Source organism: Plectrocnemia conspersa, unplaced genomic scaffold (assembly GCF_051122295.1).
Source record: "Plectrocnemia conspersa isolate PC_06_02 unplaced genomic scaffold, ASM5112229v1 ptg000011l, whole genome shotgun sequence".
NCBI classification, from domain to species: domain Eukaryota; kingdom Metazoa; phylum Arthropoda; class Insecta; order Trichoptera; family Polycentropodidae; genus Plectrocnemia; species Plectrocnemia conspersa.
The window spans coordinates 7,872,130-7,886,154 of NW_028277175.1; the positions used below are offsets into that span (position 1 = coordinate 7,872,130).

Consider the following 14,025-nt stretch of genomic DNA (forward strand, 5'->3'; position numbering starts at 1 on the left):
GTTGAACGTTTAACACTATGTTTTTAACATCTATAAAGTATATAGTAATTATCGATAATACACAAATGGTTTTTATACATTTAAGCCGAATGATAAAAAATGGAATGTTCTGAATGATAAAAAAATTTATGAGAAAAGTAGTGTTTTTTTTAAATACAATTAACGTATAAAAAATAAATTTATACAATTGTAATAAATATTTTTTAAAGAGCGGAAGTTCAATATGATAATCTTCAGTCGATACGTTTCCGCATGAATTTCTTTTATTATAAAATAATTTTTGATATGAAAATTGTCAAATCCGCTCGAAAGACAGACGCGAATCTGGTTAAATTCGAAATGAGATCAAATAAAAATTTAAACCGACTAATCTATAAAATATTTTTTTCTTTACAATTAAATTAAAAAAGAACGGATTCGTATCTGTCCGATAATTCTTTAAATGTTAATACGTACACATATTTATTACAAAAGCATCTTGCCACATCACATTATATAAGGACATTCAATTATAAAACAGAGGCGGATCTGTATCCGTCTTTTTGATATAATCTTTCTACAGATATTTAAAAGGCCGGCCGAGTTCACCTATGTTGAAATCCACTTGCTCATAATATCATATATATACATATTTTAATAAAAAGAACAGCAACACAAACGACACAAGAAATACTGTGTGTGATAATCAACTGTAAAACTATTCAACTGAGCTTACCTCAGTGCAGATTTTTAAGTTTCAACGTGCACAAAAGCGATCTTTGGTACATTATCCGGCCGCTACGTTTCTCTCGTTAAACATTCTAGCTGCTTAGATAGATGAACAACACTCATGTCTTAGAAACTAAAGGAAGCACAATTATATAGTATTACGCATGCTCATGTGCTCGCTCAATGTAAGACGAAAATAAATAAAAAGTGATATTATAACCGTCTGTATACATATATGTCAACTACTCCGACGTTATGTCATCATTATGAGCATGGTGGTGATGCAGTAGTGGTTCGTGCTGGTTTATACTGCTGTAGGTGAGTTGAGTGCGCTCCCGGTCCCCGCCCAGCAACCTAGTGCTGTCAGACAAGTGGCCTGTCGGGATGCTGGGCCGGCCTCTTCTTCGGGTTATGCCTGGATGGGTAAATACTTCATTAGGAACAACAAAATCTTTGCCGTTACCTCGAATGTTAAAAATAATACTACATGAAAACTCCGAGGTACTTACAAAACTCCTTTAATTCGATATATCAAATTAGAAGAGCTTTACGCTAATAATCGTATTTACAACAATGAACTTCATCTCTTTAGCTTCCGTACTATACAATATTTTATACAGACAAATTTTACAATTAGTGATATGAGGCGAAAATATTCTCTGACAATAAGAATACCTTGAGAAATTCGCAGAGAATCTTTGAGAATTTTTTTCTTCTTAGTTATAAAGCAAGAAATATTTCCTAAAAAATCTGACATTGATTTATACCATAATTTTGTTGCCAAAATTCGAAGTATCGGCTTTTGCTACTTTGACCAAAACGTCATCAATTAAAGAAAAAATTGGATACATTTTTAATGAGCAATAAAACCTTAAAGGCTGATAAATTAGATTTAAGACAATAGATTATCACAGTAAGCAAATAAGAACTGTAACGATTTTTTTTAAATTTGAAACAAGAACTAAGGTAATTATTGTATCCACAAAAACAATATACATAATCACATCAAATATAATTTTAAAATTAAAATGTATATGTATTAATAAATAATAATATAAATATCCATTCTATTATGTTATTAAGTATAGTCAAGTCAATATATTAGTATAAAATTACAATAAAAAAATTCTCTGTAATTCCTGCTGAAAAGAATATTCACCCAAACATTAATTACCATTGTCTATATAAAATGTACAATTATATTAAAAGTGGATATACCCAAATATTAGCGAGTATTATTATTATTATATATACATATATATCTTTACATATTTAAATATTTGTTAATAGCATATCTAACTACAATAAATAAAAAACATGCTGTGTATTAATTTGTGAAGTGTGTGATATAATGTGGTAAATATGCAGGTGAATTAGCGAAAATGTGTACAGTTTTATTAAATGTGTATAATTTGTAGATGTGATTATTTATTAGTTATAAATATTACAATATTGTAACGATCATGCAATTAGGTGAAAGAAAAAAATAAAAAATATACAAGTTCTTGTCCATATTTTATTATTAAAATAATAAATAAAACGCATAAGATATAAGGACGGGTTACAGTTTCAATTAAATAATTGCACTAAACATGCATAAAGGTATTAAAAATACACAAATAATTTAAATGACGGTTAAATTTGGTTATTATATTTTTTAGCTTCGGCTAATTTGCTTCAATCGATAAATTTTAAAAATCAACATAATTTAAGTATGCAAATCGTCCGAAACTGTGTGTTAATAATAATTATAAACACAGAAAAACATACAGACACACGTAAACCTAATAGTCACCTTTGTACAAATACCTAAATAAGAAAAACTAATCTCTATCATAAATAATCTAATGGTAATCGATTGAAGGACGCCACACTAAATTTATTCAAAGGACCCCGACGGTATTTGCACAATTTGATATGATATTCGCTAACATAATAATAGGATTTTTATATAAAATATACGCATTTCCCTAATGTTTGTTCATGCTTTAAAAACGCATATTGCATCCGTTTACAATGTTAATGACGCAATATGATAATTAAACTTAAAAAAATAAAAAAGCTACACAATGAGATCAACAAGAACGATCCATAAAGATCAAAGGCGTGGAACTATAAAAAATTAAAATAATAATAGATAGTGAATTAATTAAGTACCCGAATCGAAAGCTTTGGACGGAATTTTCATAAAATGACCAGTCATATATATATATATATATATACAAATCATAAAAGAAGCAAAGCCAATCTAAATATTATATAAATCAATCGTCATTAATCATTGTAAAGGCGAGGCGCGAATAGAAAACGTTCTTGCTGATGTGTCCATTAATTTAAAGCTAGTATTTTTTAAAGGCATCAGCATGAGCGTTAAATGAATGGAGGTTAGTTGTTAGAAAATTCCTATCGTGATTATTCACAGCCCAGAAGCAACACTTTCTGCCGATTGTTATAAGATTCTTCGTCATCTTCAATGCTTACTCTTGTTAACGACGTCTCTTGAACACCTTTCTGTGAGAGAGCGTTCCTATGGTTGGCCAGCTTCACTTTGTTCATCGGAGAACCTGCGAAATTCACCCATGTGTCCAATATTTTTTTATGAATATATAATATATATATGCGAAAACTCATATGATAATAATTCATGCTCACAATAAACAAAATGCAACAAAAACACAAAGAAAATATAGTATGATAAATAAACTTGTTAGTCATTTAAGGCAAAATAAAATAACTGATTTGTATATATGTACATACATAATAGTTTTAAATGAAAGTAATGTTTTGCATATTTAAATAAATGGACGCGAAATGTGAGCGATATGAATCGATTTAATGTCAAGGAAGTAATATAGCAATCATAAGCACTGAGATCACAAAGCTTATTTTACAAATGATATAATTCCTTTTATTATTACCTCTATTTTGGCAAGAGATTTACTAGAATATTAATAAACATAATATCCATACGCTATCAGTTGTCTGTACAGGCAAACAGCGGATAGAATATGTGCTTAATTTAATTTAATGATCACAAACTAGAATGAATCACTAAAACTGCGATAATAATTTATTTGTGGTTAATTTAATATTAATGTACCATATGAGAACCGCTGATAAGTAAATTAAATGCGTATGAAATTACTTTATATATTATTAAAAAAAAGCTAAAGAGATAAAAAAATAATAAAAAAAACCCCGATCCTATGAACGCGAAATATAAAATAAATAGCATGAATTCTTACCTATATAGCTAAGAAGAACAGGTAAAAATATTAAGCCGTGCGCTGCTCCGAATAGAACTATCCCCAAATACATTCTAAAGTAAAACACCTGAAAGCAAAGAATAATGACATTAGATTATCTAATTTAATAGATAGCAATTATGGATTCGATGCTCACTTGGAATATCTGACTCTTGGCGAAACCGAGAACAATGATTCCACCGAACTTGGTCAGCGTGATGCCCGAGAAGACGGAGCTGCCCATCTTGGTGAGCGCGTCTGTTGCGCGCAACAGTCTCGAACTTTCGACACTGACCGAAAAACTATGAACTAAATGAGAGCAAAACTCGACGGCGATGCCCACGGCCATCACCAAGTTCACCAACGACACAGCGTTTAACGTTATGTTCCACCAGTACATGAGTCCGCCGATGTTCACCACTATCATCGTTATCGTGATGACGACGACAAGCGACGAGAAAGTGTCGAAGCCCATCAACATAAATGTGACTACGAATATGGCCAGCACCGATATGCCCATAGACTTGAGCGTGTCCGGCCACATGGTCAGATACTGTTCGTAGAAGACGTAGAACACCGAATACGGGAACACTGTTACAGTCTCGTTGAGGCCGCGCGATCTCAGATCGTTGTTGATCATTTCGGTGAGGTTCGCTGATATTTTCCTGGCAGCCCTGAGAGCTTCGTAATAGTCTTTGCTCGTTTTGAGCACTGTGTGATATGCGTTGAAGTACGACGCGCCGATTGTGGCCAGTTTCGGATTTTTTGGATCTCGATAGTCATAGTTGACGCCCTGGCCGTAAGCGGCGTGGCCAGCTTTGGCGCAAGTTTCGTCTGGATTATCTTGCAAGAAGAAAGGAGTGTACGTTTTAAATCCGGTCGCGTTTGGACGCTGCTCCTTTCCGGTTAGTTTAATATTGCAATATTCACATTGTCCATCTAGAAATTAAAAATTCAAACTATAAAATAAGAAGAAGTATATTGAACCGAAAAATGTGTGATTATACTAACTGCTATGTGGACAGAAGCTTCCGTTGTTCGGGAAGTATTTACAACACTTATCGATGGAAGACCAATCTATGAAGTCGTCTATCCACGAATTAGACGGTCTGCCGATGTACGTTTCCGATCCCAATTTAGAGGCTAAATAGAGCTGCGTCGACAAACTGTCCGAATTGCAGTACTGTCCGCCGCACAGTAGATTTTGATCTTCAATCTTGCTATAATCTAATCCTTGTCCCACGACAAAATACACCGGAGGGCCAATATTCAAATACGATTTAAGATCTTGGAAATATTTAAGTACGTGACTGTCATGAGGCATTGACAACTCCTGGTCTAATCCAATTTCAATATGGGGAGCCACCTAAATTAAAAAGAAAATATAATTTAGAATACTTGCACTTATATTATGATAAAATAAAATAAATAACACATACCGCTATACTAGAACACAGCCAACCGAAGAACACCACCATCACTACGGCTCGAGCAGTCTTAGTCATCAGTAAAGGAGCATAAATACTCTTGAAAAATTTATATAGCATACCATCAGACGCATCATCGACTCCAGTGTCTTTTTTATCGCCTCTGACACAGCAAAAGATGTCATATCTAAAACATAAATCCATATAAATAAGCAATTTTATCTTAATTTTAATTAAGCCAATATATTGGGTCATCCTACAAGTTATGTATTTATAAACGAGAAACACATAAGTTTCTTTGGCAATTCTCTAACGTTACAATTTAATTTTACTTTTATTTTTTGAGTAACAATAGTAACTCCATTATCATCAGCGGGGCCGGTACGAAGGTGAGGCGAGCAAGGCAATTGCCTCAGATGAACGATTGAAAGGGCGCCGAATTAGTAAAGTCGGTGAATTGAAAGATTTAAAAATTAAAAAAGCGATAGAAAAAAATGTTTATCAATGTATTTTGCAAATTTTCTGGTTATGTATTGGCTATATTTGTGAATGAGCTTAAAGGCACGTTTGAGTAGCAGGTCACAAAAACGTCTAGTATCTTTTGCGATCTGCAATTTAAACGAGCAGATAAGAGCATTGTAAATTGAAAAACAATGGCATTGAACCTATCCATCCGCTTTTCGTATTATTCCATGAATCCATCAGAAATCCTATTTGAAAATTATTTGATTACTCATACAACCCAAAAACCATCCCTTCCAAACAATAATTCTAAAACGAAAAAGCTTGCAAAATTTTATTTACTTTCCTTTTGACACCCTCACTGATCGGCGGTTTGCGTAACAGAAGTATTATCGAGTATATCAGGTTATCCCGTAAGTCTGCGTTTTTTCTTACATTTGCAAAAATATGAATTAACGATAATTTCAATATTTTTTCAGTGTTAGTTAACAGTATATTTTTTATTTCAATATTTTCAACCCAAATCAACAATGACAGTAAAAATAAAATAATCTTAGTTAATCTATATTATGCTTTGAGTTTCAACTTGGTCATAATTTGACAATTAAGTTAAAACAGCTGTAATGCAATGGGCAGGGATGCGATTAAATTTAGAGTGGCAAATGTAGTTCTAAAAATTTCATAAAATATCTACATAAGGGCGGATAGTTTTTATGTGTTGTTAGTGAGCATATTAGGGCTGCCATAAAAGCAGGTCCGAGATTAACGATACAGAAGAAGTAGTAAGCATAAGAGGAGTAATGACAAGTGTACATATATTATTAACCCAACGGGATTTTTTATGTTTTGTTTCGACTTCTGAAATTTCTATAAAAGGGAAGATTTCAGAATAACAGAATTTGAAAACGATGTAAAAATTTCAAATATGTTCCATATAATGAAAATTTTCTATTTACATTAATTTGTGTAATATCTTATTTTTGTTTATTGAGAGTAAAATAAAATATATAGTGGCGCAAATTTGCCCTTATGCCTCAGGTGACAAAATGTCTAGTCCCGGCTCTGATCATCAGCACATGAAAAATGGCACACAACTTATGGGATAAATTATATTCATAAAATCAAACCTGTTGGAATTTTGCCGCATTGTGTCGAGAGCTAGCAGACTGATAAAACTGGTAATTTGCAATAAGAAGTCAATCAAGAGAGCCATGCCGGCGTAAAGAGCAAAAGCTCTGACGGCAGGCATGTCGCTCAAGCCACCCAAGAAGAAGCAGCAGGACTCGGAGACCGAAGTCAACAGCATCGAAGGCCCAACTTGTCCTAGCCTATATCGATCAAAATCATATTAGTCTCATAAAATAACAATATAATTAATTATAACTTACGTTCTTCCAATATGTTCGGCGACGGTTTCGTTAGCTCTTCTACCTTCTCGTTGATGCGTTTGGACTAATATAAATATGTTATCGACGCCGACGGCCAACACCAAAAATGGAATTACTTCAATGATGATGAGCGTAGCGGGAAGTCCGATAAATCCGAACATACCCACCGAACAAGCCACCGATGCCAGCACTATAAACACACCTAAAACAAATATTTTTAAATTAAATAAAGCAATATTTATAAATAGGGCAATAATGAGGCGGGCACACAAACCTCCCAATCCCAAAGTAATTTTACTGTCAATCAAAAGTCTACTGCATGAATTCAGCTGTCCTAAGCTGATGGCGATGTACGCGAACATGATTATGTATGACACTAAAATTGTCATCACGTCCGATTGAGATTCTCTGTACAACTCGTCTTCGATCGATCTTTCCGACGTGAACGATATATCCATAAACGAAGGCATTTCTGTTTTGGTCCAATTTTTAAGCAAATCTATATATTTTTTCTCCCATTCCATAGCGGGCACGATCTGAAATTGATATTAAATAATAATATGAAAACAGATATTAAATTATAAATATGATTTTAAAATTACCTTGCTTTTATTGTGATAATTATTAACAATGAAAGTCAAGATGATTGCTGTTGCTTTCTCGTATTTGGCTTCTTTGCTCAATACTTCGCCAGGTTGCAAGAATCCACCCAAAGCGACAGCCGGATCTACTGGTCCGCCGTACGGTGCTAGGCATGATGGATTGTATGGATTTCTGAAATATTGTATGTGCTGTATCACCAATAATTTTTTATTTTGTTTAAAAATTTAATCGGCGAAATACTCACTGAGTGCAAGCTTTGAACTGGTCCAAATAGTTGGTTTCGTAACCTTCGGGATCGGTATCGGTTTCGTCAAAGATTTCCATATCGTCTTGATAGTAGCCCCATACAGATTGGAGAACGCATTTGTCGACAGTAGGTGGTCCTGTATACGGCGATGTGAGCGGAGCGAAGCAGATATGCTCCAAACCGGTGTTATCATCTGTACCGATGTCTTTGATTCTTTGTTGCAAATCAAAGACAGTTTTCATGAAAGTCTTGTTGAAGACCGGACCGAATGTTAAAATTCCATTTGACGTGTTGTGAACGATCTGCGGTAAGCCGACCGACTTGATGATGATCATCTCAGTCCTGTAGAAAGGCTCAAAGTGCGAATCGAAATATTTCCGTTCTAATCTGGCTCTTGAGCTCGGTGCGGCCCACAATTCGACAGGATCTGTGGTCACTCTCATGTATTTTATACCGTGTCCCAGGGCGGTTACGACACAAACGCCTAAAATACATTTAGGGTTACAATAATTTTTAAGAACAAAATAATCAAAAGCTATATGATTGATAATTACCGAAAAATAATACAGCCCAAGGTCTTTGAGCGCAGAATGTTCCCCACCAGCAGAAAAATTCTTCGAGTTTGCTTTCGGTGTTGGCGCCAATTTTTTCTAATATCGTAGCTGGAGTTCCTTCGTCGCCTTCGACTCTATCCGGTTGATCGATTCCACTGTTCGGCGTACACGATAACTCTTGCTCAGTATCGGAAACAATACCTATTTTAATTGATAAATGTCATATTATAATTCCAGGAGTGTGATAAATATGAATAGATGTAGCTCTATAATTAGTACTTTGATTGCAACATTAGTCACGTAATATAAAATAATACCGACACCATAGTGATGAGAGCTACAGCTATTCAATAGTATTATAACTACGGTGCTTTTTTATTGCCATAAGATAAGATTTGAAAGATTAGTGCATTTATTCATTATATCATAGCGAAGAGTATAGTAGTAATTGTATTTTTATATACGCAATATAATTTGCAAAAGCATATAATTGAAGTATTTCATTTATTCGTTTACACTACACTCTACTCGAGATACATTAATTGAAGAGAGAAACATACTGGATCTGTGCGACTGGAGGGGTGATGTTTCTGGGCCCTGTCGAGCACCTGCCAGGCGACGCCCCATGGTCTCCACGCCATTTCCCCTTGACCTTATCCACCCATCTACAAAACACACCCCAAATATTCTAATTCACCACAATAGATACATGCGCCCAAGCCGTTTTAAAAGTGACAATGGCGTCAAGTTTGCAACGGGACAAATTGAACCGACGTACATCTTTGGCGAATTAAAAAAACATTTGCAATTCAGAAACACTTGTCCAATACACTGATAAACTATTTTTTCCACCCGTCAAAGACGTAACAACATGTGCGAGCATTTTCACTGTGTGTATTATTGCAAACTCAACACGGAGAGAAAATAATAAAAGTTATATGATAAAATATAAGAATATTCCGAGTTAAACACAAGGAACAAATAATATTATTATTGTGTTGTGTAAATAGAGGAATGATGAGAAACATGCATCTTATATCATTAAGAGTGTGAGATTGAGATTGGATATATGAAGTTGTGTGTATGCGTTACTTTTTAGCAGTTATCTTGTATATGTTTTGATATATGTATATTATCTACTCACTACTCATGATATTAATTATTTAATTGTATATAATCTGTTTTTTTATGTATGCCTATTTATGTATATATTATATAAATCAATTAAACGTTTGAATACTTCAAATTTCTAATATGTAATTAGTCATTTTAATTATTAATTAACTCATGTTTTAATAAATATAGTATCTAAAATATCTGACAAAATTAATACAACCACAATTTCTTATACTCTTTAAAAATTTACACACGTGTTTAGTAATACACTCACCACTTGATACAAAAACGAAATCTTACCGACTGCGTTGTTGGGAGACGGATTGCAACAGAATACTCCGCCGAGGAAGAGGAGCGATCCGAGGATGAACACCAATAGCATTATCAGTGCATATCCATCGAGGCCGGCCACAACGAAAGGCATGGGCGGAGGAGGCTTTGGCGGCGCAACGGGACACGAGGCTTCACAATCCAAGCATGAACATGCTGTGCCATTCTACGCATAAATAATAAATAAAAAACACATTAATCAATACATATCAATATAATTTATAATGAAACTTTGAAATACTTACTCTCACACTTGCACTGCAAGGCAAAATTGGTAAATAGACAGGCGTAAAACCATTGACAGGGCCATCGACGTTCATGTAATTTATCTGGAACGGTACATAGGGGTTGCCGTTGGCGTCTCCCATGTATGCAAACCATCTTTCAGGTGTACATTTTACAGCTCCCCATTGTCCACACATAAGGTCCAAGGCCAATTGACCAGAAGCTGGTACTTGAACCTGTTTGCATGAATCAAACGTGCCTCCAGTGTAATCCTTGCTCAAGTACACGTCGATTTCGGTAATAACCTCAGTTCCTGCGGAAGAACGTCAATGTTTTACTAATTCTAGGTACGTAGGAATAATTTGAAGATTGATCGACGTACCATTCTCTATTTTCTTCGTAGAGATTACATCTATGAAGTCGGATTGGTGCGGAGAGCATGTCAAAGCGCACAAGTGGTGGAGAAAATTGTCCATGCACGTCGGACATCTCGCCAGGAAGTTAGCTGCTAACTTCAAACTCGAGGAGAAAGAGTTCAGCTGATTAATATCGCAGCATGTGCGGACGCCTTCGCCTCTGTCTACCATCAGTTCAGGGCAATAATTCGCTAATATGTCCTAAAAAAACACAAACATTTAATTAGTAATTTTAGTTTTGATAACACTAATTTAACCTTTACACGCCCATGCGCCTGAGCATTTTTTCGTGACTTTAAGCTGTCTTAAAAATAAATATATCTCAAAAACTAGTGAACTTATTTAGATAAAATAAAAAGCCTTGTCAATAAAAAAGACTTTTAAATTTACAATAAGTTTATTAAAAATATTTATGCTTTTTTTTCACATTTTTTTAATATCACAAAAAAAAAACACATAAAAATCAAATATTTTTGCGCGTTTTTCTATACACAAACCAAGCATCTTTGGCAACTATAAATAAATCTAAACATTAAAAAAAACATATGAATGCTTGACTTCTATCTAAAATGGATTTTTTTAGTCCCACCCAACACAATTTGTTCATTAATCAACAACAAACAGAAAGTTCTGTGATCTTCAGCATTGCCTAGAGATTTTTAAATTATGTAACTGATCAGAATAGCAATTTAAAAACATCATGGAACCACTGGACACCGAACGACGCAATCCCCTGGGCGTGTAAAAGCTAATGTAAAAATGAAAGTGCGCAATGTGTTTTATTCAATATTAAAAACAATACATATTCGAAAACTAAAAATATCTTCGAATCTTAATTTAAGTATTGTTTTGAAGTACTAAACGTTTATGAATTAAAATGAATAATTAATGAAGCCCTACAGAAATGAAAGATCGAATTTCAGATCGTAATACCACATATTGCGTAGTATACGCGAGTGTGTGTATGGAGGCGACTGTCCTAATGACATACATAAATATTTTTCACGGGGCTGCGCACTAATGAATCCTATTACATATTCAAAGATTTCTTGAGAATACATAATAATAAACACATATGAAAGCATGTCTAGGAAGCCATACTAAATCACGATACACAAGGACAAGCAATAATTCAACGTGTAAAAAAGACAGACTAAGTGATGACCCCGTCGATCGACATCCTTTGTTTTTTTTTAAACGTAAACATGATTGGAGAAGAATTCGACTAATTATCTTATCTGCTCAGATAACCCATTGCACAATGTCAAGATTATAATATCATCTAGGTAATAATGTCAATTACGAACGACTTTTTTTATTGAATAATTACACGTGCGTGCATCGATGGCGAAGTGAGTCACATGACGCGATGTGTGTGACTCAAGTCATGGGTTTCGATACTGAGTAATCGCTCGAAGGTATTCAGTGTCACGCGATAAATTAAATCAATCATGGAGTCGAGTGAAGCCAGGTTTTATCGAATGAAAATTATTTTAAATTAAACATAGGAAATGATTTTTACAATAACTTATCCTCAAAGTGTGATGCAAAAAAAAAGATTACAAAATAGTGTTTTTTCGAAGAAATATTTACGTTATCATACAGGTTTTCCGAAAATTGCGTCACAAATCCGACAGCACGCCGAAATAAATTTATACTTTTACACAAATATACAAAGATAAACGTGCAATATACACATCTACAACACAGTTTACTTTATATTATATTATGGGAGTCCGTAACAGTGCATCGGATAAATATGGTACGAAAGGGACATGATTATCATTTTACGTCAATTTGTGGGAAAAAACATTCTTAATTCCATATACAGCTTCCTCTTTCAGAAGATCTATATCCGAGATGTACTATAATATAGGTTAAATCTGAATGTAAAAACAGTAATCTAATCAAGAAAAAAATATTTTTTTAACATGTTATTTTCTTCATATAAAATTGCAGCAATTATTATAAAAAACTTGAAAAAATATTCTTTAGATCTTGCAAAGGCGCTGAAGTACGCAGAACCGGTATTGATGGCAACAATAATTGCTTCATTAGCATCATCATCTGCACCATTGACCGTAAATGTACGATGGTCGATCTTTCACTGTTTTAAGGTACCCCTGATAGTTATATATTTACATATATAATATAACAAGAAATAATATATGTATATAAAAAAACATATTTATATATTATATTTTTCAATTTGATTTAATGTAACGATTTCTATAGAGAATAATATCAATAAATTAAGGAATACGAAATAAATTAACATAACAAAAAGTATTTTATACTAATTTTATAAAAAATATTGAGAGCCTCTGTATTGAAACAAAAAAATCCACAAAAACCTTGATGTGATATATAAAAAATATGTAAAATAAATTAACGAAATTTAATAATAGAAAAGTGTTAAAATAAATTATTAAAACATACTAATACAAAAAAGTAGTAAGATAAATCAAAGCAATAAAATATTGAGAATCACTGATTTTTTCCCCATAATTTACTATTAATGCATTATAAAATAATAATAAATAAATAATTATGAAAGATATGGAAAATTAAATTACTCCCAGGTGTTTACTAGCAAATTTCCAAATGTGTATAAATTAACTCGCTACTCAAAAGGGGTTAATGTTCCTTTGCTAGCTGGAAGTTTTCTAGAGACGTATGAGTTGACTTTTTCTAATTTTCCGAATTAGACCGATCATATCATGAGTCTTTCGAAATTTAACTTTGGCTCTTTTTCTACATAGCTAATAAATAAATCCAAATACAGTATTAAAATCAAGTCATCGTATAACCCACATAGATAAAATAAATTCGTATATTTTCAAGTTAATAATAATAAGTCAATGTAAAAAACTAATAAAGGTAATAATTAAAAACATTAAAGTTTTCTTAGTAAATGTACAAATTCAAGGAAACGTATAGAGCAAAACAATAGCCAAAGAAAACTTATTGTGACACCTTTCAACGACACGGTTTTCAATTAGTACATATATTGCAATATCTTAATATAATATCATATGATATACGAGGGGTATTAAGATGTCGACCAAAATTATATTTTAGATAGTCTGCGGAAGTAAGACTGTCTATTAATAAGTTTGCAAAGCTCGAAGAAATATTGGAAAGATATGTTTTAAAATAACATTTTCCTACAATAATTAACTAAAAAAATTATAAGAAATTCATTTGACATTGAATAACTGTTTATCGTTTGTTTCGGCAAATGTTGAAGCAATGGAGATGACGCGCTTAAGGAAATATCAAAACGACATTTGAAGACTAGCTA

At 33.2% G+C, this 14,025-nt stretch overlaps 1 protein-coding gene across 6 annotated transcripts in view; it reads right to left on the reverse strand.

Moving 5' to 3' along the window:
• Nucleotides 1-277: 277 nt before the first annotated feature.
• The window catches only part of Npc1a (Niemann-Pick type C-1a), a 35,490-nt gene continuing 21,742 nt past the window's right edge, over nucleotides 278-14,025 (reverse strand). Inside the window, exons 3-18 of one of the 6 annotated variants that reach the window (XM_088198282.1) lie at nucleotides 10,688-10,922; nucleotides 10,326-10,618; nucleotides 10,051-10,246; nucleotides 9,195-9,299; nucleotides 8,635-8,835; nucleotides 8,078-8,564; nucleotides 7,833-8,004; nucleotides 7,505-7,766; nucleotides 7,231-7,432; nucleotides 6,970-7,170; nucleotides 5,393-5,567; nucleotides 4,965-5,319; nucleotides 4,111-4,892; nucleotides 3,954-4,041; nucleotides 3,190-3,272; nucleotides 278-1,123 (exon numbers count right to left, since the gene is read on the reverse strand). In XM_088198282.1, the coding sequence (XP_088054408.1) occupies nucleotides 1,118-1,123; nucleotides 3,190-3,272; nucleotides 3,954-4,041; nucleotides 4,111-4,892; nucleotides 4,965-5,319; nucleotides 5,393-5,567; nucleotides 6,970-7,170; nucleotides 7,231-7,432; nucleotides 7,505-7,766; nucleotides 7,833-8,004; nucleotides 8,078-8,564; nucleotides 8,635-8,835; nucleotides 9,195-9,299; nucleotides 10,051-10,246; nucleotides 10,326-10,618; nucleotides 10,688-10,922 (3,843 nt within the window). In that variant the 3' untranslated portion in view covers nucleotides 278-1,117. Of the gene's footprint in view, nucleotides 1,124-2,210; nucleotides 3,273-3,953; nucleotides 4,042-4,110; nucleotides 4,893-4,964; nucleotides 5,320-5,392; nucleotides 5,568-6,969; nucleotides 7,171-7,230; nucleotides 7,433-7,504; nucleotides 7,767-7,832; nucleotides 8,005-8,077; nucleotides 8,565-8,634; nucleotides 8,836-9,194; nucleotides 9,300-10,050; nucleotides 10,247-10,325; nucleotides 10,619-10,687; nucleotides 10,923-14,025 lie in introns of those variants that run through there. The other 5 variants (XM_088198285.1, XM_088198280.1, XM_088198281.1 and 2 more) reach the window with 5 other exon arrangements.